The 23,444-nt window shown below is 41.9% G+C and overlaps 1 protein-coding gene across 8 annotated transcripts in view; it reads right to left on the reverse strand.

Moving 5' to 3' along the window:
• MARCHF8 (membrane associated ring-CH-type finger 8) overlaps window positions 1-23,444 on the reverse strand; it is a 97,919-nt gene that overhangs the window by 72,199 nt on the left and 2,276 nt on the right. For all 8 annotated transcript variants that reach the window (XM_069796527.1, XM_069796529.1, XM_069796526.1 and 5 more), the window contains exon 2: window positions 3,321-3,499. In XM_069796527.1, the coding sequence (XP_069652628.1) occupies window positions 3,321-3,416 (96 nt within the window). In that variant the 5' untranslated portion in view covers window positions 3,417-3,499. The remainder of the gene's footprint in view (window positions 1-3,320; window positions 3,500-23,444) is intronic.

The following is a 23,444-nucleotide window of genomic DNA, read 5'->3' on the forward strand; positions in this document are numbered from 1 at the left end:
AGTGTAAAAGCTATTGCTCAGGGAGCTTCACCCACTGCAGTAACATTTACTAAGAACTTGCGGTACACATCAGCCCCCTTCAACAAGTGAGGCACAAAGCCCTCAAATAGGCAATGCTGTAGCAGAACAAAACCAGAGCAACACCTCAATCACATGCCAGCATGGGTTCCTCATTTCCAGTCCAAATCCTGAGAGCCAGTAGCTTTTGGATACATTGGGAAACATGGTTGCCAGCTGTTGCTGTTACCCACCAAACAGAAGCGGGGGTGGGGGGGTGGGGTAGGGGGGGTGTAGCGTCTCACAAACAATAAGAGCGACTCTCCCTTAAATCAGGTAAGTATGAAGCTATTCCTAGTGAAGGATAAGTAAGAAGCTAATGATGGTTATTAATAGCCCTTAAAGCTAACAGTTCATGTGAGTTAAATGCAAGATTAATAATCCCTTTATGACCTTCACCATTTTTACTAGGGAAATGGACAAAGTTTCATGAAAGACTGCTGTTAACCACAGTTTTCAACTATTTTAAATCTTTAAAATTACACTAACCTAAATCAGAATCTACCAGGATCTGCTATTTATACATATCACTGAGGACTTAAAACAGAAATGGTAGACAAGAGCTTTGCCTTTTACCACCTCTTCAAAGTCAGTAGATTTTTGCCCAAGACTTCCACAGGTATTGAATCTACATGTTAATCTGCTATGAGGCATGCCTAGGGACTATAGAACACCCAATGTGAAAAACTGGGTTGTAATGATAAAGGTGGTAAGAATTTCTTGCTGTTCTTCACTGTTAGTCACAAATCATTAGCCCAGAAAACCTGCTCTTGTAGCAAGGAAAACTATTACTAAAACCAGTCAAGCCTTAGCCTGAAATACAAGAGCCACATCTTGACCAGAAGCGTGAAAGAGAAGAAATAGTAAGAGATCTAACTGTTCAGCTTAAGAATTTTTCCTCTGCACCTCTGCTACAAATGTGGATAATTAAACACATCCACAATCGCAAAAGATAACAGAACAGGATAGAAAGCATCTTCCTTCTGGGGAATAGGACAAACACTGACTTTTCACAGACTGGCAAAGTTCTCTTTCTAGGCACATAGGTACTTCATTTTCTGCTGCTGTGCTTCTTGAGCCTTTCCTCTGAAGGACTTCTTACAATGCAGGATGCAGGTACAGACAAGCCAAAGGTCTAGTTTGAAACAGCACAAACAAAAGCAAGACAAAATTTCATCTGCTACTTGACATTCTACCTTTATTCACCTTGGCTTTAGCCAGAGCTTGGTAATAAACAGGGGAGATATGTACATCGAATCTGCTCAATCTACAAAGCACACACCTGGCAACACACTTCGTCTAAGAACACAGCTTGGTATTACAAAGCAAACCTATATATTTATCTTTGAAGTAGTAATATTGGTTTTGATTGTGGTTTAGGGGTTGTTTGATTTTGTTCAGATTGGCAAGTGGCTTTGTACAACTCAATACATTTTAAGACCACAGTGTACATGGTTGTTTGAGGTACTTACTGTTCTTCCTATGCAGAAAAGGTAAGGGGTGTTTCTATTACATAGTAAAGGTAAGGTAAGAAAATCATGGCACTTGAATCAAACTGTGAAATGTTGCACTTGTTCCTGAAAAACTATTATATGTTTTTGCAGAAATCCATCAGAACTGTGTCTAGGCCATCCACAACATGAAGAAATAACTGCGAGCTGTGTTGCATAATGGAAAGTTATGCAACTGAAGTATGAAAATACTGAAGTAACACTTACTTTGTACTGAAGATACAAAACAGAATTGTAAATGCCTTCTTTCTCAGTTTTACCTACTGTCCTTCTTTTGTACAACAGATGTTACCTAGGGCACAGTTAGTTTCTATATGGGAGGGGGACCAACGGGAAGAAACAGCAGAGCCCTCTTAACCTAGAGAGCTGCCCAGACAGTGACTATGTGTGACAGGTGGGAAGTGAGAGATTCCAGCAGACTCCTGAGACAAGGTGCTTTATGGATTTAGAGCACCTCATCTGTGAAGATAACTTCTTGCCTAGTCCTGGCAACCAAAAGCAGCAGCATGACAGCCTAATTAATTACTAGTTTAAGAATCCAAAGGGCTAGAATCCATTTTAAGATGTTACTAAGGAGAGAACTCCAAAAAACCAACAACGGGACAATTTATTTTTACTGACTCACTGGTGACTTTGGGAGGTGCAATTTGGACAGCTGACAGGTGAGAAGGTTAGTCAGGCAGATGATCCTAACACATCAGAAGTAATTTCTTTTATCCTACCCAGAGTTACTCTTAATGAATCCCTTTCTGTAACATGACAGTGCCTTTCCAGTCCCTTACACTTAAGCTGCGCCCTAACTGTAATCAGTATCACCCTAGATCTCCTCAGAATTAATCACTGCTGAGCAGTCCACAAAACAAGCCCTGCAGTTGTACCATAATGTAAATGTTCTCTTGACCTGATTTTATGTTAGAGTAAAGCTAAAAACCACAAAGAGGTTTCTGTGGAACTGACAGATAATGTAAAATTCAATGCAGTACAGCATACACTAAAGCATGATGCACACTAAGGTCTTTGGGCTGGATCAGACACATAGTCCAGGGGTAAATAAGGTTGACACATGAAGACTAGACATAGTATGTCATTAAAAATTGGTAAGTAGCCTATTAATTAGATTCTAATAGACTTATAATCATTAGATACTTCAGATATTTTTGTATTTCAGTTCTCATTAGTACCACAACAAGACCTCAAAATTACTCCATTCACACACATGCTCCCAAGTTAAGAATACAAATAGTTATCTCCAGAAAACAGCACAGTAAGTATACACATGGGTGTGTATTTTCTTCCTTGTGATATTCCAGTCAATACGAACCACAACATGGCTACTAGATGCTGCCAAGAGCAAAGGAAAACAGGATGCATGGCTGCATATAGGGGTTCATACCCCATACTATTTTTCTTTTAGAAAGGTAAAGTACACCTTTAACAGCTTCCATGACAATGGTACTAGACCCATCATATGAAATCCCTACCTGCCTTGAATTCTTATCCAAAATAGAAAAGTCGTAGCTTGCATTTTGCAAAAGTTACTCAACAACAATTTCTAGAATTTTGCAGGTAGCTGCTTTAAAATAGCAAATATGAGAATAAAGAGATAATTCGGTAACATTCATCTTCACTAAAAGCAGCAGTCATGCAAGGAGTTGGGGCTTTGAAACACAATCAGGTAGGTCTGATTTGATAACCCCTATCATTTTATACTTACATAACTTCCTGTGAAAAATCAAGCATATCTGACAATACCTGTTCCTCTTTTTCTTTGGTCTTGCTCCTGGAGACTCTGGAAGAGGTAACATCCTGAGCTGGAATGACAGAGATTTGATGCAGTGGCATGTTCATCACACCGCCTTGTTTGGTCCTATCATTTACAGGAAGGAGGCTTGAAGGCAGTGCTCATTCGGTGCCATTGTCAGGCCTTGCACCTAAAAAATAAAAATATTAGATGATGTTTAAGTAGCTCAAAATGCAATTATTTCTAAACTAAAGCTAAGCCTTCAATTGGACCAAGATGCACCTCTTATTTTCCCCTCCAGATTCTGAACAGGAGGGAGTTTCGTGCACTGGCTGGGTGAGAAACGACACAGGAGTTTTAAAGAACTAGAACTAGACAGGTCAGAGCACAATTCATGCAAATGAATGAATAAATAAATTATCAACCAGTTCTGAAAGTGGTTCAAGAGCAGAGCCAGAGGGCAGGGGTCACATGTGAGTCTACGTGGATAGAGAGGAGGAGGAAGAGCAGCTCTCCAAGCGGAGCAGCAGGTGCATGCTACCTGGAGGTGCAGAGAGCAAAGCTCGTGCAAGGAGTTTCCCAGACTGCCAGACCCACCACACTGGATCAAACTGCCTCAGGCATCATCCTGAATCAGGCTGAATGCTGAAGCTTTGGTTAAAAACAGTCAGTATACTGCATTTGGCTCCTGTCATTCATATAAACACGTACCAGCTGGCAATAGGAAGATGCATCATGTGAGCTATTCCCTTCTTAAGGCTATTAGTGAATAATATAATCAAAACCTCTTGCTAGGAATCAGGAATCCACTGGACTAGACACACTTTATCCTTCTTTTACTAATACAACAGGGAAGCATTACACATAGGAAAGACAGTGATAGACATAAATTAGCCAAAATTGGCAACACTAATCTGAAAGGCAGGCATAATTAGCCATACCTTTTATTAGATTAGCGAAGTTACATTAAATAAAAAGCTTTTTGAAACATGTAGGATCATGGAGTGTTTATTTGGAATGTAACCTGCCACAAATGAGATACAATCAATTGTGTTTAAGGAAAGGATTAGAGGGGAATTAACACAGCGGGGACTACACTAAATAGGGCAACTGGATGATGCACTGTTCTTCTGTTTCCATAACATATCAACTTTTTGTTTTTTGTTTTTGAATCTGTGAAAGCAGAAAACGGAGAACAGATAGATGCCCTATATATTATGTTAACAGTTTGGAAGCAGTATAGCCTAGCACTTGGTGCATACCCTTAACTTATATGGCACACATTTTTAATTGAATATTTAATTAATTGGAAGTTTTAAAGATAGGCCAAGCTTCCTAGGTTTTTGATTCTGCAAAAGATGCTGGTCTGGTTCTATTTCCATTAGACTCCACAGGAATACTGCAGTTGTGTAAAATGAAAACAGGACCAAATCCTTTGACTACTTTTGATTAGAAGGCAAAAAAAAAAAATTACATATCCCAAGGCAATTTATACAGGCATAGTTCAGTATCCTTTTTGCACTGAGGGGGAAAGAGTTATCAAAGGTCATAAAGCAAGTCAAGAGCAAAAATAAAAATGCAAGCAATGCCTGCTGCTTCCCAATCACACACTCCATTTGCTGGATGATGCTATCTGCCCATTAGAGCGCTCAGCCAAATTCAAAAGCCTTACTGACAAGCGGTCAGCTTTTATATTACTTCCATAGATACCAAGACAGTGCATCATGAAGCATGCCTGAAAACTTTGAAGGCAATGCCTCCATAACTTCTAGGCATTACTGATTTTAAAAATAAACCACATCCATATGCATAAACAAGCAACAACAAGGCCAATTCCTTACTGGAGGACAGAGGGAAACATGGGACTTACCAGCACTATTGAATCTCAGCATAAAGAGAAAACACAGAACCTCTCCAGGTCCTCCACACACCTGTTTAGCTGCATCCTCTAAAGGAGCCAAGCCAGAGGAGAGATAAATGTGGGCTGAGACAGGAATATCAAACTGCAATAAACAAAGCAGGAAGAGAAGGTATTTTCCCAAGAAAACATAAGGCAATGAAATCCAGAGAACGTTAAGCTTCAATGAAAATATGCCAGGTCATATGTTCTGTGCTACTGCCAGCGATAGCTGAGCCAAGGGGAAGGACATGGACCCTGCTCTGTGTCCCCCTCAAAAAGGGTTCTGCGCTTGCAGGCAAGGACACATTATTACCGTAAAGAGAACAAGGAAAATTATTAGAAAACAGTTAAATGCCTCTGATGATGAGAAACAAGTCAATCCAGTTTTTCTGCAGGTACTTCGAGGATAGCTTGTGTTAGAATTCTTTGAAAGAGCTCAAGCAGCAAATATAATCCAATTAGATATTCAAAGATGATGTGGAACAGCCCTCCTCTGGTAAAGCCTGGCAGACGCTCTCATAAAGCCTGTCTGTTCAAGGGAGGCTTAGAAAAAGCTCTAAACTTAACCCAGATGTCACACTGTAGCATCCCCAATCTGGAAGGTCTGTAACAACTCACACACTGAAAGCCTGTCCATATCAACCTGAAGCACGTTAACTCCACAGCGCTAATTAAAGGATAAAGTTACATGAATCAACGGACCATCTGCAGGACCAAGTAACAAACAGACAAGGATGCCAGAAAAGCAATGCCACTCAACACAAAGCAAGTTACGACGAGCTCCACAGGATGTTTTGCACAGCTGAAGTAACACCACGTGCTCCCTGATCCCGGGGTGAGGAGTAGGGCACCTGCAAAGAGGGATCCAAGCTTCAAGCACATCAAACCAGGGGCCTGCCGAAAAGACCCCCAGTGAAGAAATGCTAAGGCAAGGGGACCGCTCCTAGGTACTCCCCTCTCTTCAGGATTCTAGTTAGATGTTCAGGCCATCCCACACACAAAGCAAGGGTTCCTCACTACTACAGCACCTCCACCCAACAGCTGAGTACACTCGCTGAGGAGCTGGCAGATAAGGGCTCAGCTTCCTCCTCTCTTGTGTGGTATTTGGTTCATAAACCAAATGCAAAGGAAGTCCCACAATCACCAGTGTAGATGCTGTTCTGTTCAGAGAGGAAGGACTTTCCAGCTCCTTGCCTGGAAAACTGAAGTAATCATGGGATGGCAGGATAGGGAGAGAGAGGGTACATGCACCAGCCACATCATCTGCCTGCAAAGGAAGAGGATTCCTGTTCTGTTGCCTCCACAGCTGTTCACATATCATTCATTGGAGTAAAATACTTACCTCTCTTAGCAGTTTGGCATTCAGCACACCATAATAAAACTTAAGCCTGTTCTCACAGCTGGACCCTTTAGAAATTTCTTTACTGATGCTGCCAACAGCCAATAAGCCGCAAATACAGACTACTGCTCTTGTCCAGGGAGGTTTCCTGCAAACCTCTCTGGGGCACATGGGAATGCCAGGACCGAGGACAGTCTGAAGCTCTACTGTTCCCCTTATCTATAGCCACATTGGTTCCTGCAAAATGGATTCCAGCCATACTGCCATTGCGGAGAGCCTTCAGAAACCAATACCATTTCAAAGATGTCAAAATCCTGGCCTCAGAGCCCACAGGAGATCTTAGCTCAGTGGAGCTAAGATTTCATGCATCCAGGTAGTGCAGTTTTGCTTTCTGCAGGGCAGGCAAAACAGTAACTAAAAATGCCAGCAGACACCTGGAACCACATCAGCTGGGTCATTACGTTGCTAGAACCATGAAGCTGCAGCAAGAACAGTCAGATTCAGAGGAAATGAGACAAAGTGTCTCTGAAGGTAGTTGAGAAGAAGAAAAAGGGAAGGAAAAGCATGCACATGACTTGGGCCTGGGGCATTTCCCTGAGCAGTACATCTCCTGCCAGGAACAGAAGCAGAAAATTAGGTTCCTCTGGGTTGTCAGCACTAAGTACATCAGAGGGGACAGCTGACAACAACAGGTAACCTCACTATAGCAGAAGCAGGCGGGAGACCACTTGAAACCCCACTTCCATCATCCACCCCGTCAGGACCTCAGTTTCCCAAGTGACAAAACAAGAACATAAGTCAGCCATGAGATGTACCTAACAGTCTGTAAAATTGCCGGACTGTTACAGTGAGAAGTGCCATTGGAAGAACCCAGGTGGAGAAAGCTATTTTGTAATCCCTCACCTGCCACCCACTGCAGCTTTTCTGCCCGTTACACATTCCAAAATAAAGGCTAAACTGCTCTTTGCTAACAATTCCCAGCTAGACTGGGGCAAGTAAGCACAAATCAGGGTTTCCTGTCTATGGTTTGGTATCTACTAGAACCTAAAAACACGCAATATGAACTGCAGATTTTATTAGGTCATTTACACTTCAGGAAGTCCACCATATTCCCTTGCTACATGGCAGACACTGGAGAACTTCAGCAGAAGCTCTGGAGCTCTAGCGGCACTGGCTACAGATGTATACAGGCCTTACTAAGAGAAAAGCATCCTGAGGATGTATGTAGGTAGGTACACATGCTTTGCATTACTCATAGGATGGGGAAAAAAATAGCAGTAAAATACATCAGGTTTTTTTTCTATTTAAAGTACAATAGGTATTCTGGATTATAAAAGAATCTGTCTTTATGTGTGTGTGAAAGATAAACCCTGGAACCTGTGGTAGAAGCAAGACGATAGTCACTAACAGAAGGGAATTGGAAGGATTTTCACTTGTGAGTCATTCCGGTCTGCCCCAAGGCTTCTTACACTTTTCTTCAACTCCCCTAGCCCCCATTAATGACAGTGAGCTGTATCACATAGGTCAATGGTCTGACAATCTGTTGCAGGGTGGGTGGGTTAAAAATAAAGCAACAGATTGCTGCTGTGCAGGTAATCCAGACACTGCAGCACTGTGCATTGCCATGACAATCCTGCCATGGAATGGACGCAGTCTGTGGACTTCAGGGGATCTACCAGCTGCAGGTTGGAAAGTGCTGCCCCAAGGCTTTGTGGATCACTGCCATGAACTCTGGTCTTCTGAAAATTCCCCTCTACGCAGCATGAAACGTGACCAACCCAAACAGGAATGGAAACCCTCTGAAGAAACCTCTGACTGCTGCTAGATGGTGTAACCTCTTCATCAGCTGGCTTACTTTCTCCTAGTGAGACTTGAAATAATCCATTAATGCAGATTTGGAATCTGTTTTTCTGCTGGAGGTCTTGATGTAAAATCTCAAAGCCCCATAAAAAAAATCCTTTGGTTTTGGTTTGTTGTTGTTCTGAAGGTAACAGAAGACATCACTCAGTGACCTTAGCAAATTCCTGTGTGCATCTTAACTTTCCTTACCTACCCTGACATTTCAGCTGGATATAGCTCATGCCTACTTTCTGTACACTACATTTTCCATATTTGCAAATATTTCCAATCCTATTAGCTTGTGTTGGCTCCAGTTTGAGCTTTTATTTATTTTATTTTGAGCTTGTCTGGAATCCTCCCCTACTAATGTAACTTACATAATCCTTTTCTAGAGATGACAGATGTGCATTTTCAAAAAGAGGATCCTGCATCTGCATTTCATTTTGTTTTACTGCAGCTTAATCAGTACTTTCTTAACAGCATTATTTAGGAGATGTTATCAAGCCTCATGCACTTCACATACCTTTGTTAACTTGACAAACAAATCTATTCAAGGGAGCTTAAGGGAGAGAAACTAACACTTCTTTCCCTGCAGTACCTTTCACATTTCAGGGCCAGTACAATGTTAGAAGTGAAAAGAACCCTTGTACTCAGACCAGGCAGATATAATTCTGGATTACTGCTATTTACAGCTACGCCTCTGCCCATATATCTTGCACTGTTTACTAGCTCAGCTGCAACTTCTCCCTTTATTATCTCAGTTCCTCCTTTCCTCCACCTGCTCATGTCCTAAAAATAATCAGCTTCAAGACCTAAAAACATTTTTCTTCTAGTAATTAAAAGATATAAATCATGTTATTATGTAGTTGAAATCAAAAGAAAGGCTTAGAAAGAGGACAAGAAATCCTTCTGCATATTTCCCATGTTCCCTTTGAAAGCTTCTCAATGTACAGGAATATATAGCTGTAGACTACACACAACGCATAGAGAAATAGAGGTATCTGCCAGCTCTGGATGTCTCCTCTCAAAATAAGAATATGATTGTTTTTACAAACATAATACAACTAGACAAGCAAGCTGTTAAACTACAGCATCAATCAATAATGGTCCCAGAGCTCTTAGCAAGCCCCTCCCTTGATTTCAATGGAAGCTGAGCGGGACCTGCACCTCCGAAAAACAGATTCCTTAAAATCTGTCCCCTTCAAATCAAATCAGCTGCTAAGTGCAGTTATGAACTAGCTTGGTAGCATTCAGAAGAAAACAAATGTCACTTCCCTCTGTTCTGACAACAAGTTATACAGTCATTACAGTCCCTTGAGAAAAAAAGAAATTACTTTTGACTGCATATGCTACTAATAGCAACTTACCTGCATCAGAAACATCAGTGATCATTCCTGATGTCCTGTGGAAAGAACAAAGCACCAGGTGCTCTCTACACACACATGGGCAGTAAGCTCCTGCTACAGAAGCAAAACTTCTTTAACTACATAAGTGGTCTTCTAGGTAAAACATGTTTTTAAATACTCCCCTTATATATTTGTTGACGAAACAGTCCACAGTACCATGAGCAATAATCCCTGGGGCAGTCTCTTAACTATAACAAGCAAAAAGAAACAGCGCTAAAGCAGAAGTTTCATTCTCTACTCTGGGAAGCCCTAATGGTGGGGGCCTGGGAGAGGTCAACAGCCAGGGCTGCTGTATCCTCAGCCAGTAAGTTGCTCTACTGAATTTCCAAATCCATTTGCATAAGGGGGTGCCACTAGATAATCACCATTTCACCTCACCTCTTCACATTAAACACATCGTCCTGCCCTGAGGTGCTTCTGAACAGAGCAGGTCTAGCACATGGATCACACCACGAGCTGTGAGTCTTTACAGCTTTGCTGCAAGAAGGATGTAGTATCACAGCATGTACGGGACTTGCCTTGTTATCACTCTTAGCCATGATCCCACCAACTTCCACAACAAGTAGAGACTGGCTTCCTGAGAAATTAATGCCCCTCTCCAGAAAAGGCATTCTTCCCTCTGATTTGGCACTGAAGCACAGCAAAAATTAGGCTGTCTTAATCACATGGCTCAAATGAGATTTTTCTTAAAGATATGGATGATGACTTGCTGCTTCATAATATTCATTGTCAGATAACAACATGCTACAGTACCATGCCTGTTGCTACAGTTTTTGAGAAAAGCTGGTTTTCCTTCTTCATTACTTGTCCAAAAGCATTGCATAGCAGTAACCTACATGGATTCCATCACAGTGTGCCCACTGGTGATGCAATGGTCAATGCATCTTTTCCTTACCCACAGAAATGGTTGTAGAGAGCAGCGGTGAGGTTTCATGCAATTTGAAATTCTTAAATTAAAGGAAAATAAAAAAGGTCAGATTACTGTGAACACAGGTTTAGGAATGGCCTACTAAGATTGCCACAGTTAGTCCCCTGCAACTGTAGATCACCCTGCAATCAGCGCAGAAAAGTCCACAGTATATCCACTGGATACAAAAAACACACCCCTCCCCCCTATTCCTGGGCAAAAGACAAAACCCACAAAATTATGATATGCCAGGGAAAGACAGCAAGTGATGTCAAGGAAAAGGCAACACCCCAGACCTCCAGAATAATAGCAAATCTATTGGGAAAAAAGCCCACGTGATCATTACGATTTGGCAAAGCACTCCATATGATGATCAACAGTTTTTAAAAGAAAGTGTTAATGGAGGTTATAATCAAATGGAAAGAGGGACATACTAATGCATGTACAGACCAGTAAGAGAAATCTGCATCAACATATAATTGCAGGCAAATTTCTAGTCTAGTACACAAGTCCACAAGATAAAATGCAACATCTATGGACGATTTATGATCACTTCCCATTCTCTACTATAATCCTTTTGGGGTCCATGAAACTCTAAATCGGTTCTGAAATCCAGCGAAAAATTGCTCCGTATTTTTATCTTAAAAATTAATAACGACAATTAAAAACAAATGCATAAATTTACATTGAAGACAACAAAAGCCTGTGTTTCTCAAACAGTGTAAATATTTACAAAGCAAGATATTGATGAAACAAAACAATCTCATCATTGTTCACTGAAGACACTGCTCACATTCTGTATTGTATACAGATAACAGCGATGCATTTTTAGGAAAATCTGTGCTACATCACTTATTTTCCATTACATCAGAGGCTAACAGTTGTAAAAGCTACTTAGGAACAACAGGCACCTAAGCAACATTCTTCACTATTGTTTAACTGCTACCAGGCAAAACATTCCTCTTAAGCCAGAGTAAAAAGAATATACTATTGACTAAATGATTCTGTGTTTCAACGAAGTACGAAATCATTCCTTCTTTGTCTCTGGGTGAATGAGAAATTTCCAAAGGAGTGCATGTAAGAATGTATTTCTTTTGAATTATTTACAAGTTAAATGCCAGGTAACTCTTTATTCATAGGTTTCAAGTTACAACATATCTTTGCTCTGGAAGTCTTAATAAAAATCTAGATTTCTGGATCATTATGACAAACCTTTAAACTCTTTCCGGATGAAACAGCTATAAACCACATTCTTTAGGACTTGCACAATGCAACTGGAGAGCCCAGTCTTCAAAACCCAGGGTCTTCAAAAGTTCAAGCGCAGAGTAAAAAGGGCAATGTACCAAGCATCCTGTACCCAATTCGTCCACAAACTTGCATGACATCACTAAGTTATGTTTTCAACCATAATTTCCCATGTTTTAAAGCAACCTGAACTTCTGATGCAAAACTAGCTACCAGAAGTCATTTGCTATCCCCTGAAGTTAAAAGTTTTAAATTTTAAATACATTTCAAATACAGGGGAATACTGTGAGTCATTAAAATTTAACAGATTTTGGGTGAGAGCTTTTTATTGGGAAGTATATTCAGGCACAGCACGTCTACTTTATGTTTTTTTGTTTCCATCTTTTTTCATGCTGATACCTTCTGTATACATTTGCCAATGTATTTGCCAAAGAACCCCCTCTCGAAAGGGCAACATGGAAAGGACCAGTACTGCGGTCCACAGCCCCATAGACATAAATGCCCATCTTTAACTTTATTTCAAATATCACCGATACAGAGGTGTGCTCACTGGCTGTGGTCCAGGAAAGCAAATCATTTAAGTTCTTCAGTTTAGTCATTTCTGTGAAATGGAAGGATACCAGTACTTCCACTTCCCCTCTCCAAGCAGTTTCAGCCGCACAGATAGCTTCTGTGGGGGTGGTATTGTTCCTTACCATGGCAATGTATGGTACCTGGTACAACCAAGAGCACAGACCGAAGTGCTACAGTAAGACAAGCAATAAGAGCAGTACACATCTGTTTCATTCCGTTCGTTTCACACCTGCATCCTCACCAAAAATTGCCAGATCTTGATTTCAGACAGTTGCTAGCCAGACAAACATGGTATTTCTCATCAATTTCAACATGAAAATTGTGCTATGAAGAGTTTAAGAACCTCTGTGTCACAGCATTATCATTAAAAAGTAAAGCTGTATAAAGCCTATAGACAGAGTCCAGGTCTGTGAACAGAATTAATTGCCCTCCAGTGCCAGAACAAGATGGCCTATTCCAGCTGCAACCTTATCAGGGGATATGTTGCACAGTTAAAAAGGCTACATGCGCTCTTCTTACTGCAAGTGTCCCTGGTGTAGTTTAAAGGCCAGGTAACCAATTTCAGAGGGCTGACAAACAGCCTGGCTTCCCTCACCCTGGCTCCCCACACCAGCGCTGATACCAACAGGCACTGGCAGCAAAGCCTCAGTGCAGTTTCCCTTCATTAGGGTGTTATTTCACATGAGCATGCTGGCACACGTATGCTGGTTCTGCCCGTCCTCCCCTGACACAGTGCTCTGTGCCACCCGAAAAGAAGGGACTGGCATTACTGAACCCCACAGACAAGGCATTCCTTACCACAGTCTATAAAGGGCCATTCATCCCCACTGTACCTAAAATAGCCACTGGATGCGATCATCAGATGAATACACGACTGTGGATTCCTTTAAATCACTGCCTTCTTATATGGACAAGAAACCAGTGTCCAGTGGTTCCATCCTCATCCATTGTCCTCGTTCTCAGTTTGGTAATCGAGTTTTGACCCTTTCTGTCCCATCCGGTATTAGTCCCTTCGTTTCTACAAATATTTAGAAGTTTAGAGATTTTATAAGAAGTTTAGAGAAACAGCACAAAACCCCACCAGTCCATTCCTATGCACTTGCAAGATCTGTATGCAATCCTATTAAAAATCAAATCCATCACAGCTTTCTATTACCAGAACTGGAGCAGCATTTCTGAAGTTCGTTGTCATCCACTAGCTGCTCATTGCCAGTCAACCACAGCCAGCTGCAGAAGGCTGCTAATACAGAGCAAAGTATCCAGGTACAGAGAAATTGTGCCTGTTCATGAGAAACCCCAAGAATTCCACAGATCTGTTTCTTGCTGCTGGAGAAGAGGCTGACTTGCAGTGCTCTGTTGCCCCGCTGCTTAAATGACTTCTAGTTTCTCCTCCAGCAGATGCTTCAAGTGATCTTCAAGTGTCTAGTAAGGGTGAGAAGCTCAGGCCATTAGAGAGCAACATGCTGTCAAGACAAAAGATGGTTTAGAAGGAACCTGGTGATAACTTGGGCGATACGGTGGAATGGATTCTGGGATGCCATTACATATCGACAGGGCAAGTAAAAGAAGTTGATATGGGAAATTGTCCAAACAAGGAAAGGCTTAAAATAAAATTCAGGATCATGGCCACATCACTGATACCAATTGACATGTCACATTTTCAACCCAGGCACATTCAGAAGTGGCTTTTCTTTCTTCTCCCCTAACAGATGTTCTTTGCTTTAAATTAGTTTAGACAAGAGCCAGAGAGATGAGCCAAGTGTGCTAAATAAGGCCCATGCAATTCTGGTGCACATAAGCACTGCTGTAAAATCTGAAACATTTATGAAGACAAAACCTGGAAGGAACAGCAGTTTCTATCAGGTATCAGTTCAAACTGAAGACAAGAAGAAAAAAAATTTTTTTTTTTTAAAGATAAATCTCATCAGCCCTGGAGGAAAATGTACTGCTGGAAAGAGGGGAGCATTGAACCTGTTGAGGCCACATCAGAATTTTGCATGAACTGCATTCAGAGCTGCAGTGAGATAAACCCACCCAACCCCACCCTACTCTCCTTCCTATTTTCCAGGACCCATACCTGCTGACCATGTGGTTTCCTTCTCTAAGTAGTTACAACTACAATAATATTGAGGGATGTTTGCTCTTCCAAAGAGGAGATAAAAAAATTCCTACAGACAAATAATTGGATTTGTCTGCTGAATTAGGCTAATGCAGAGATAAGGACGTAATTCTTCATTAACCATTTTTACATGGCAAATGCAAGATTTTTTTTTTTTTAATTGAAAAAAGAAAACTACTCCCTATTCCAAATGCAACAGATGTTAGAAAATCAAGACAAAATCTCCTCAGTTTTCTGCTCACTTAAAACAGTTGTCATGTTCCTCTCCAGAGACAGTCCCATCTTTGGCACAGGCTCCCACACATGGGTTGTACAGCAGCATCAAGATGGTCATAAAGTATTTAAAGACGAAGGATATGAATTCTGCTGGTTTTGAAGTGACAGGAATCCACAAGTGACCAAAACACTGCTGCTTTCTGCTTGAAGGACCCAATCATTCCCTTCAGTCTCTGGGTGCTAGAGGAAACAGCACTGTGCTTAGGAACAGGCAGAGACCCCTCTGTGTCACAAGTGACTTGGTGCCTGACACAATCCTTCTTCATTAGCCTTGCTCTCTCTGAGGCATAAAGCCTTGATCCTGGAGGAACCTAAACTTCTTGTTTTATAGGGACACATGCTATTCAGTGGATGGTATTACCTGGCGATGGCAAAAGCTCCCACTACCATCCTCTGTCGAAGAAGTAATTTGGTACAATCCCACATCACCTACATTTCTTGCAGAGTTAACAGAAGTTTCACAGCTCAGCAAGGCCAGCTGATCTCTCACTGCCCCATTACAGAGGACAGTAACCATCTAACTTAGAAACTAAACCAAAAAGAGGCTAAAAAGTATTCAGACCCCAATCTTTAGGAATGTTAAATATCTCAGCTGAAAAGGCTCCCTCTTCCTTGTTGTGCTGCTTCTACAGCAGAGCCAGGCAGCTGTCTTAACAATGCTCAACCAATGCTACCTAACAGCTTCAAGCAGGAAACAACATAACACACATATAAATGTTTGTTTGTGTGCTCATGGAATGTTTTTTTTGGGGTGGGCATGTTTTTTTTAAAGAAAAAAGAAGATTCTCTAGGAAGAAGATGCCCACCATGGAGGGCATCTTCTCTGCCTGAAAAAAAAGCATTGCTTGCAAAACTGCACCCTACGGCATTTAGCTGGGGCAAAGACTCAACATGAATCCAGTGCAAAGTCGGTACCATCATCCTTACAGCACCTGGTCTTCCCCCAAAATTCCCTTCCCAAACACTGACACTGCCCAGACTTTCCTGACTGGCAAAACACAGATATCACTTCAGTCTCTGATCTTGTCCTATCTGCAGGTTATGAATTAGAATACTTCTCTAATTAGAGATCAACTGTGGAATTAGAAGGTGGATTATTTTTAGCAATATCTGACTGAGACGGACCCGCAGTCAGTTGTAAGTCACTGCTTTTTCTAAGACTATATTTTACACACCAACTTCCAATGCAACATTTAGTATCTCTTCAAAAGCTATAATCTATCAGTCATCTTTGCAGGGAAGAGAGGAAAAAGGAAGCAGCTATCATACAGCCAAGAAGAGACTTCTTAAGATCTTCAGGTTTCTCACTCAAAGCCTAGAAAGAATGGCAAGGGAAGACGAAGAAGTCTGGAAAGGCACAGCCGCCTTCACACACCACTGGTGAAGACACTTACAAGCTCAAGTAACCCATCCCTCTGACAGCTGTCATGTTGGAGTGGCATCTTTTATAGGAGTCGTAGAAGGCCCAGCGACAGCACACTGTATGACTTAGCCTGCCAGTGATTTTCTTCTTTTTTGGCACATTCCAATAAAGGAAGAAGAAAAGGCCCACGGAAGAAAGGCTCAGCTCAGAAACTTGTGAACTCTCCTTGACTTGCAGGGCTTGCTGGAGACTGAGAATAAATAGCATCTCAGAAAAGCAGGTCTGTTTTATAGTATGTCCATGTTATGGGCCTCGGTGGGATGCGCTGTATACAGTCAAGCTGCTTTCCACTCCCCATCCCCTGCTGACAAGAATTACTTTCAGACTTGAAACCCAACAGTTTTGTCATCTTATTAAATTCCCTGCTCCTGGCTCAGAGGTCTCTCATATGCATTAGTTAGATTACATCAACCACGAAGACCTGTCCATGAGCCACAGTGGATACAGCTCAAAGGAGGCCAAGTCTGAGGGCTGTCTGAGTTTCTCCTCCCTTATTCACAGAAGCAGCAATGCAAACTGTGTGACAAAGCATAAGTATATGCTTTGTGGGGTCATATGGAAAGGGAGATAACACCAAAGCACCAAGATGCAACTGGCAAACATACCCTCCCTGAGCAGAGCATCCACCCTGAAGCAGAACCTTCCCTGCAGCTTCCTCCCACAACCCCTGCACCAGGCACGGCCAGTAAAGACAGGCTAAGCCAAACCCATGCAGCTCTTACAAACCAGAGAGCCTAAATACAGCAGCTATGGAGCACTTGAAAAGGCAGCTGACAAGCAGCCAACCAGTACGCTAACCAGCAGGATGCCTGCAGGGCATCACAGCCCTACTGAGTCTGTGCAAATCACCTGTAATACCGCACAGTGAGAACACGCCACCTGAGAAAACCTCCCAGTGGGCATTCAAAGATGGATAAGACAGATTGAACACATGTCCCAGCCGACACGTAGAGCTCAAGTACACAGAGAAAGCAAACAACCATAACAAATGTCTAACAGACACAATGGAAGATCACAGCCAAGAATAAAATGCAAGATGTATCTAATTCACTTTCTATATAAGGAACTGATCCTGACTCAGCTTCCTTGCTCTCAAGTAGCTGGACAACACAATGCTATGCTTGCTTCTTGCCAGGGTATCACTAACAAAGGAAAGTGAGTGAGAAATCTTATCTTGAATGAAACATGTTCAACAGCAACTGAGCTGGGATCCTTGCCTTGTGGTCAGAGAAGTTGATATCAGCACCACTAGTGAATAAAAGTCTAGGCCTGGGTAGCTACAAGCGCCTCAGGGTCCCGAAAACACCAAATGCTTACCATGGGAGACTCCGATCCTGGGAAGAAGAAAACCACCAAAAGACTACAAAGTATACATCAGACTTACCCTGCTGCATTTGGCATGTAGGTATGTAGAGGAGATGCTTCCACACTTCACTATGTGCATCTCAGATGCAGCCTTACTGAGCAGGGGTAAAAAGCAAGGAGCACTTAGGCAACACTGGTACAAGGCACAGGGCTCTGGCAGGGTCATCTCCTGCTCCTTTGAACATACAACTTTGAAGCTGCAGTTCTAGTCTATCACTTGCACATTACCTTGCTAGAAACAAAGCCACACATTTCATTTAAGAAAGTAATCAGATGGATCAGGAAAGGTCAAAGAGGAATAATTTTGAACCTCTTGCCATTTGGAAAATACAACAGAGTTGCAAATCCCACCTTCTCAGTGGTTTGTCTGGAAAACATCACAGTGCAGTTCTCCTGCAGTCCCAGGAAGACACAGAAAAAGAATCTCATCTCTAAAAGGCCTTGGGAGCTGCAGAGCTCTGCAGGTGCACCAGAGCAGGACTCTTTCTCACACACCTGTCAAAGCATGTAGCAGCTTGTACAGAACAACATGGAGACCTTCCAAACCTTGCAACTTTGTGATGAAAGCAACTTGGGAATATTTCTGCAATATTTGAAAGACTTAACTCTAGCGGTCTCAGTCAGAAGTTATCCTCCCCTGTCAGGTCTGACCCTATGATGAAGGGTACAAAATAGCTGAACATCGCTGTCACAAGAATCACAGAAACAAAATACACATCTCATGCAAAGGAACTGCTAAAAGGCCATATATAGAGTTTTCATGCCCAAAAGCAATGAGATATTTCAAGGCTACAGTGTTAACACACTGCATAAGAACACTGATGCATTTAGAAGGCTGAAATTTGATCTCATTTTTATTGGCTTCTGCTTTGTTATTCCAAGAGCAAAGATAAAATCCCCTTCCATCTTTTAATCAAAGATGCTACTCTTTTTTGTTAACTCCCAAGATCAAGCCAGCCTGACAAGACTCCTGTAATTTTATCAGGGAATCTCTCCTCCTTCCACCCCCTCATGTTATCAAACATCAATTTTGTGAAGAGTCTGCTGCACCGTGCCACCTCTAATTTAGTAACAATACTTAACCTTTTCCCTGAGGCTCTCAGAAGGCTTTGCAATGGAAGAAGGCCATCCCATAGGCAGAAGGATTACCACAGTCTGATTTCCCACAGTTTGGTAACCTGTGGTTGCAGGCTTCATAAGGACCACTCACCCACGTGAACTATCTTGTGTCTAAAAAAGTGCTATCTCCACAGGCTTCAGCTCAGGGTGAGGCTGCAGCTCTAGGTCATGACATTGGAATTTACATTCCCTTCTTCCTGTGACGACTCAAGTTCCAGCAAATGCTTTACATTTAGCCAACAGGTTCAGAAGTTACTTGCAGCGTGATTGTGTAAGCCCACTTCCCCTTGGAAAGCAGGCTAAAAAATATTTTTTTTAAAAAATGTAAGAACCTTACAAAAAAAATTATGCAGATGACAACTGAGTTGCAGGAAACTAAGGTACACAGAGATGAAGTAGCTTAAACCAGAAAATACAGGCCAGAAGCAGGAACAAGACTCAGATTTCCTGTCTCTCACAACAAACCTTAGCTGCAGGTGAACTTCCTCTTCTTTTTCGAGCTAAGCAGATTTTTTTTTTTTTTTTCTCTTTGCAACAAGACAGCATTTAGTTCAGCATGCATTTATGCTGTTTGGTATAAGAAAACCCTCTCATCTAGAGATCATTTGCAATGTCAAAGAGCAGCAGCTCCTCTGCAAGTCTTCAGTCTACTTGTTTGTTACATATGATAAGCATGCACGTATACACACACATTTTATAGAAGCAGGTTCAATGTAAATGGTTGGTCAAGGATTGTGCTAGAGAAAAAAAACGTGACAACTGTCCTTTCTAGTCCTGGCACTTCCAGTTCAGATTTGGCAGGCAAGCTCTAGGATGAAAATGACCCTGAAAGCTATGATGACAATAATCACATTTAAACGGACAACATTTTGGATGCAGAACTACAAGGGAAACTCACTTCATTTACCAGAAAGGAATGAAAAAACAAAGCCTACTGTTAACTTCAGAAAGAGCCAGACTGCTCCCATGTGTATTTTCCCCTCTGTCATCACCTACAGTAAACTATCACCTAGTGCTCTTCACATTGTTCTGGTTTGTCGGACTTCACCAGGCTTATTAAGAACAGAAAAGCCACTGCCAACTTTCACTTTCTATCTACTGTAGCAGAGTTCATCATGCTGTTAAGTGCAAGTCCCTTAAGAGTGGTTTGCTGAAGGAGGCCATGGGAAACAGGTGAGAAGGGGACAAAACCACACTCAGATAGGGCAAGAGGAGGCATTTGCAAGAATTTCTTGCTATAATGTGGCAGAGCCCTATATTGCATCACTCCCCGTATTTCAATCCATCAGACTTCCCATAAATATATATATATACACACAGAAAAAAAAAATATATATACACACACAGAAATATGCCACATTTTCCCATTAGCCTTCCTCTTCTGACTGATGCATTTGTAGTTACAAGAGATTATAACAAGGATTGTAGTGAATCACCCTCAATAGCACACTGCGCTTTTACAACTAGAAATAGAGGGATCAGAGAGATTAATCCTCTGTCCTGGATGACATGAGGAGCCAGTGACAGTGAAAGCAAATATAAATAGGCAGAGAAGGCTCTTTGTCTTGCTACATCCCCCTTTGGTTTCGAAGGAGGCTCTTCCAACAAGAGATGCCTTAAGAGGTCATTAGGAATGAAATTAAACAAAGGCATCCCTCTTTTGTAAGTGCTGCAGTAACTGGGAGAGCAGGAGCTCCCACTAATAATCCCCATGACATCACCTTCCCTCTCCCAGGAAGGTAAAGGCCAGGCTCAGCCCCACTGCTAAAAGAAGCACTTAAGGTAGCAAGATTTGACCAAATACTTCCTCAGTATTTAATTGGTGCTATAGCGCAGGTTGTACACAGCAAGTCTGTTGCTTCCTGTTCAGTTACTACTACTCAAATGATCCTCTACAGGCAAAATTCACCCAAAAGTCATGTCTAGAAGTCAGTAATCTTTGGGGCTAGGTGTCACGGCAATATATGGACCCCCACTGCTGTCCCTGTGCAAATTCTTGTGTAACAAGAAAGCAGAACTTTGGCGACAAGAACAAGAGCACATCCACCCCTCCTGAAGCTGCACCAATGGCACAGAGTTATTAGCAGCAAGTCAGTCTGAGTGACAAATTATTCTGGTCATTAGAATCAGCAGATCAGACCCAGGGGAAGCCTATCTGTTTATTAAGAAGTGGGGCTTTTTTCCTACAGATGCTCGTCCTTGCAGGCTCAGTACACACAATAAAGAGGAACTGAAAGGCTTTTTAAAAATAAAGTACATTTGAGAGGAAGGGAGTCACCATGGATTCGTAAGCTTTTTTAAAAATTAGCAACTTTGTGTTTAACCTTGTGCCCATTTTTTTTTTCCTTTTTCTTCTTCTTTTTTGGTTTGTCACTCTAGAACCTTTTATCTTTCTTTTCTTCCCCTCTGAATCAAAGGGTGAGTTGGATAAGACAAAGAGAAATGTTTCTCATCCTGTGTCCAAGGACATGACAGAAGTAAAGCTACCTGCTCAGGGAAGAACAGCTGGGAATATCTTTATTGCTTGTAATGAACCTCTTATCCCCAATGGTGTGTAAATACATGATCTTACTAAAGCCGCAGCCAAACTGAGGGACAAACTCACCCTTAGTGGTTTTCAGTCACCTGTTAAATGACATTCCTAAATTCAATGCCTGTTTTTCCAAGGAGAAACTCTGGCACAGTTGCTCATGACCAGCCTCACCTGCAGATTGGACTGGTGACGTGTATTCTGTCCTCCTGATGCCTTTTGAAAGACACACAGAAGCTTTAATGGGCAGACATTAAGGCGTACCTGACTGATACATAGGATTTACCTTCCCCAAAATGTACAATATTTATATTCTATATTGATTCTGGCCACACATTCTGCAAGGTTTACAACTGGGATCCTTAAACGAGTCTCCAGGGATAAAGTCCTCATCTACTAGTTGACTTGATTTCATCAAACTATGGAAAATCTCAACCACAGTTTCTAGAATCTTTCAGTATTTTCCACCTGTTAGACATACACCTGGCATCAAAATTTCCTACACTGTTTTCAGTCAAGTTCAATCAACTATGACATTCTGCCTAGTCTCTGGTTAAATTCAAGATGTGCTACCAAGCTCCCCTACTTGCCTGCAGGTATCAAAGGTGACCTTGAGAGAGGCACCAAACCCAATAACCAGCAGGGTACATAATAAAGGCCAGCCTTCCCCCTGGTCCCTGGGGAAAGAAATTGCAAGCACTGGAAACTGCTGATGGTTGAGATACTCTTGCTGTTTGTGAACTGTCTGGTGATGAGTTACATTTAAGAATAATACAGCTCTTAAAGTGTATCTTTAATTGCAAAAAGACTGTGCTTCCAAGGGCTCTTGTCCATTTACCTACCTCAGAACCAATACACATGATGTAATCTGTTATTTGGCTTTTTAATGCTTCACATGAATGTGGTTAGATACCTTGACAAAAGACCCACAAAAATATTGTGGGAAGCAGTGAAAAGGAATCTGTTTTGGAAATGATGAGTTCTTTGGACAAGTGTTTTTTTCAGTAAAAGCCAGACAACAGAACTAGTAAAACTGGCCCTAACTTAGTGAAGAGGGTTTCAAGGACATGGAGCTGTGAAACTTCACAACGAACAAAGCCCACCCAGCAAGTTTAATGCCAGCTCTGCTATGCCAAAGCAACCAAAGCAAGCTGCCACCAGATCTTTGCAGTCAACACACAAGTCAACAAAGCAGGAGTCACATTAAACCCTGCACGAGTTCTGTCTCACTATGGAAATTAATACAGCGAATTAGATGTGTGGGTTACGTGGTTCACTCAGTTCCTGCAGCAGCTAGCACTAGATGCTCCAGAGAAAGAACTGCAGCAGGCAGTAACTGCGTAGCTTGTTCCTCAGGAAGATTTCCCCTCTAATACCTTATGTCCTAGAGGTGAAGTTTTTCCCAGATGTGAAGTTTTCCATTCTTTATAGCCTTCTACAGCTTTACTATTCACTATTTGTCTGCCACATGCAAACACAGTCCAAGCACAATGACATCCAGGGTTCCTGCAAGCTCCTTCTTTCAAAGCCTGTTCATTTTTTAAAGTAGCCCAGCTACAGCCTCTTACAGAATACTAGTTAGACACTTCTACAGGATCGAGAGTTCCTTATATTTTCGGGGGAGGGAAGAAGGAAGGACCAGAGCAAAACAAAATAAAAAGTAAAAATAAATAAATAAATAGGACACTCCGTTCCTGTTTTCATTTTTCCTGGCAAATGGCCATGCTCACTCTATTCTTCACCATTTCTGAAGCTAGCTATCAGTCAGTCACATTAGGCCTGACTGCTTCTGAGGTGTATGGCAAGGAAGACCCATAGCAGGAGACTCTTTTCTTAGGCAGCAGAGTCAATTCAGGACTTGTAAGAACCACCTACTGCTCCTTACTTCAGCAGCATTACTACTGGGAGCTGCCACACTCCTACAGTGATCTGCCTCCCACCAATACAGTGTTTGGAAGAGCAGTAAGGAAATCAGGCTGACAAAAGAAGAGACTTCAGTACGTTGCCCAAAGTCCATGTGACAGCCTCAGTAGCTTGGAAGATTGAGTCCTTTCACCCTTGAACATGGGAGAGTTTCTTGTCCAAAAGGTTAGA

Source organism: Haliaeetus albicilla, chromosome 11, assembly GCF_947461875.1.
Source record: "Haliaeetus albicilla chromosome 11, bHalAlb1.1, whole genome shotgun sequence".
Lineage (NCBI taxonomy): Eukaryota > Metazoa > Chordata > Aves > Accipitriformes > Accipitridae > Haliaeetus > Haliaeetus albicilla.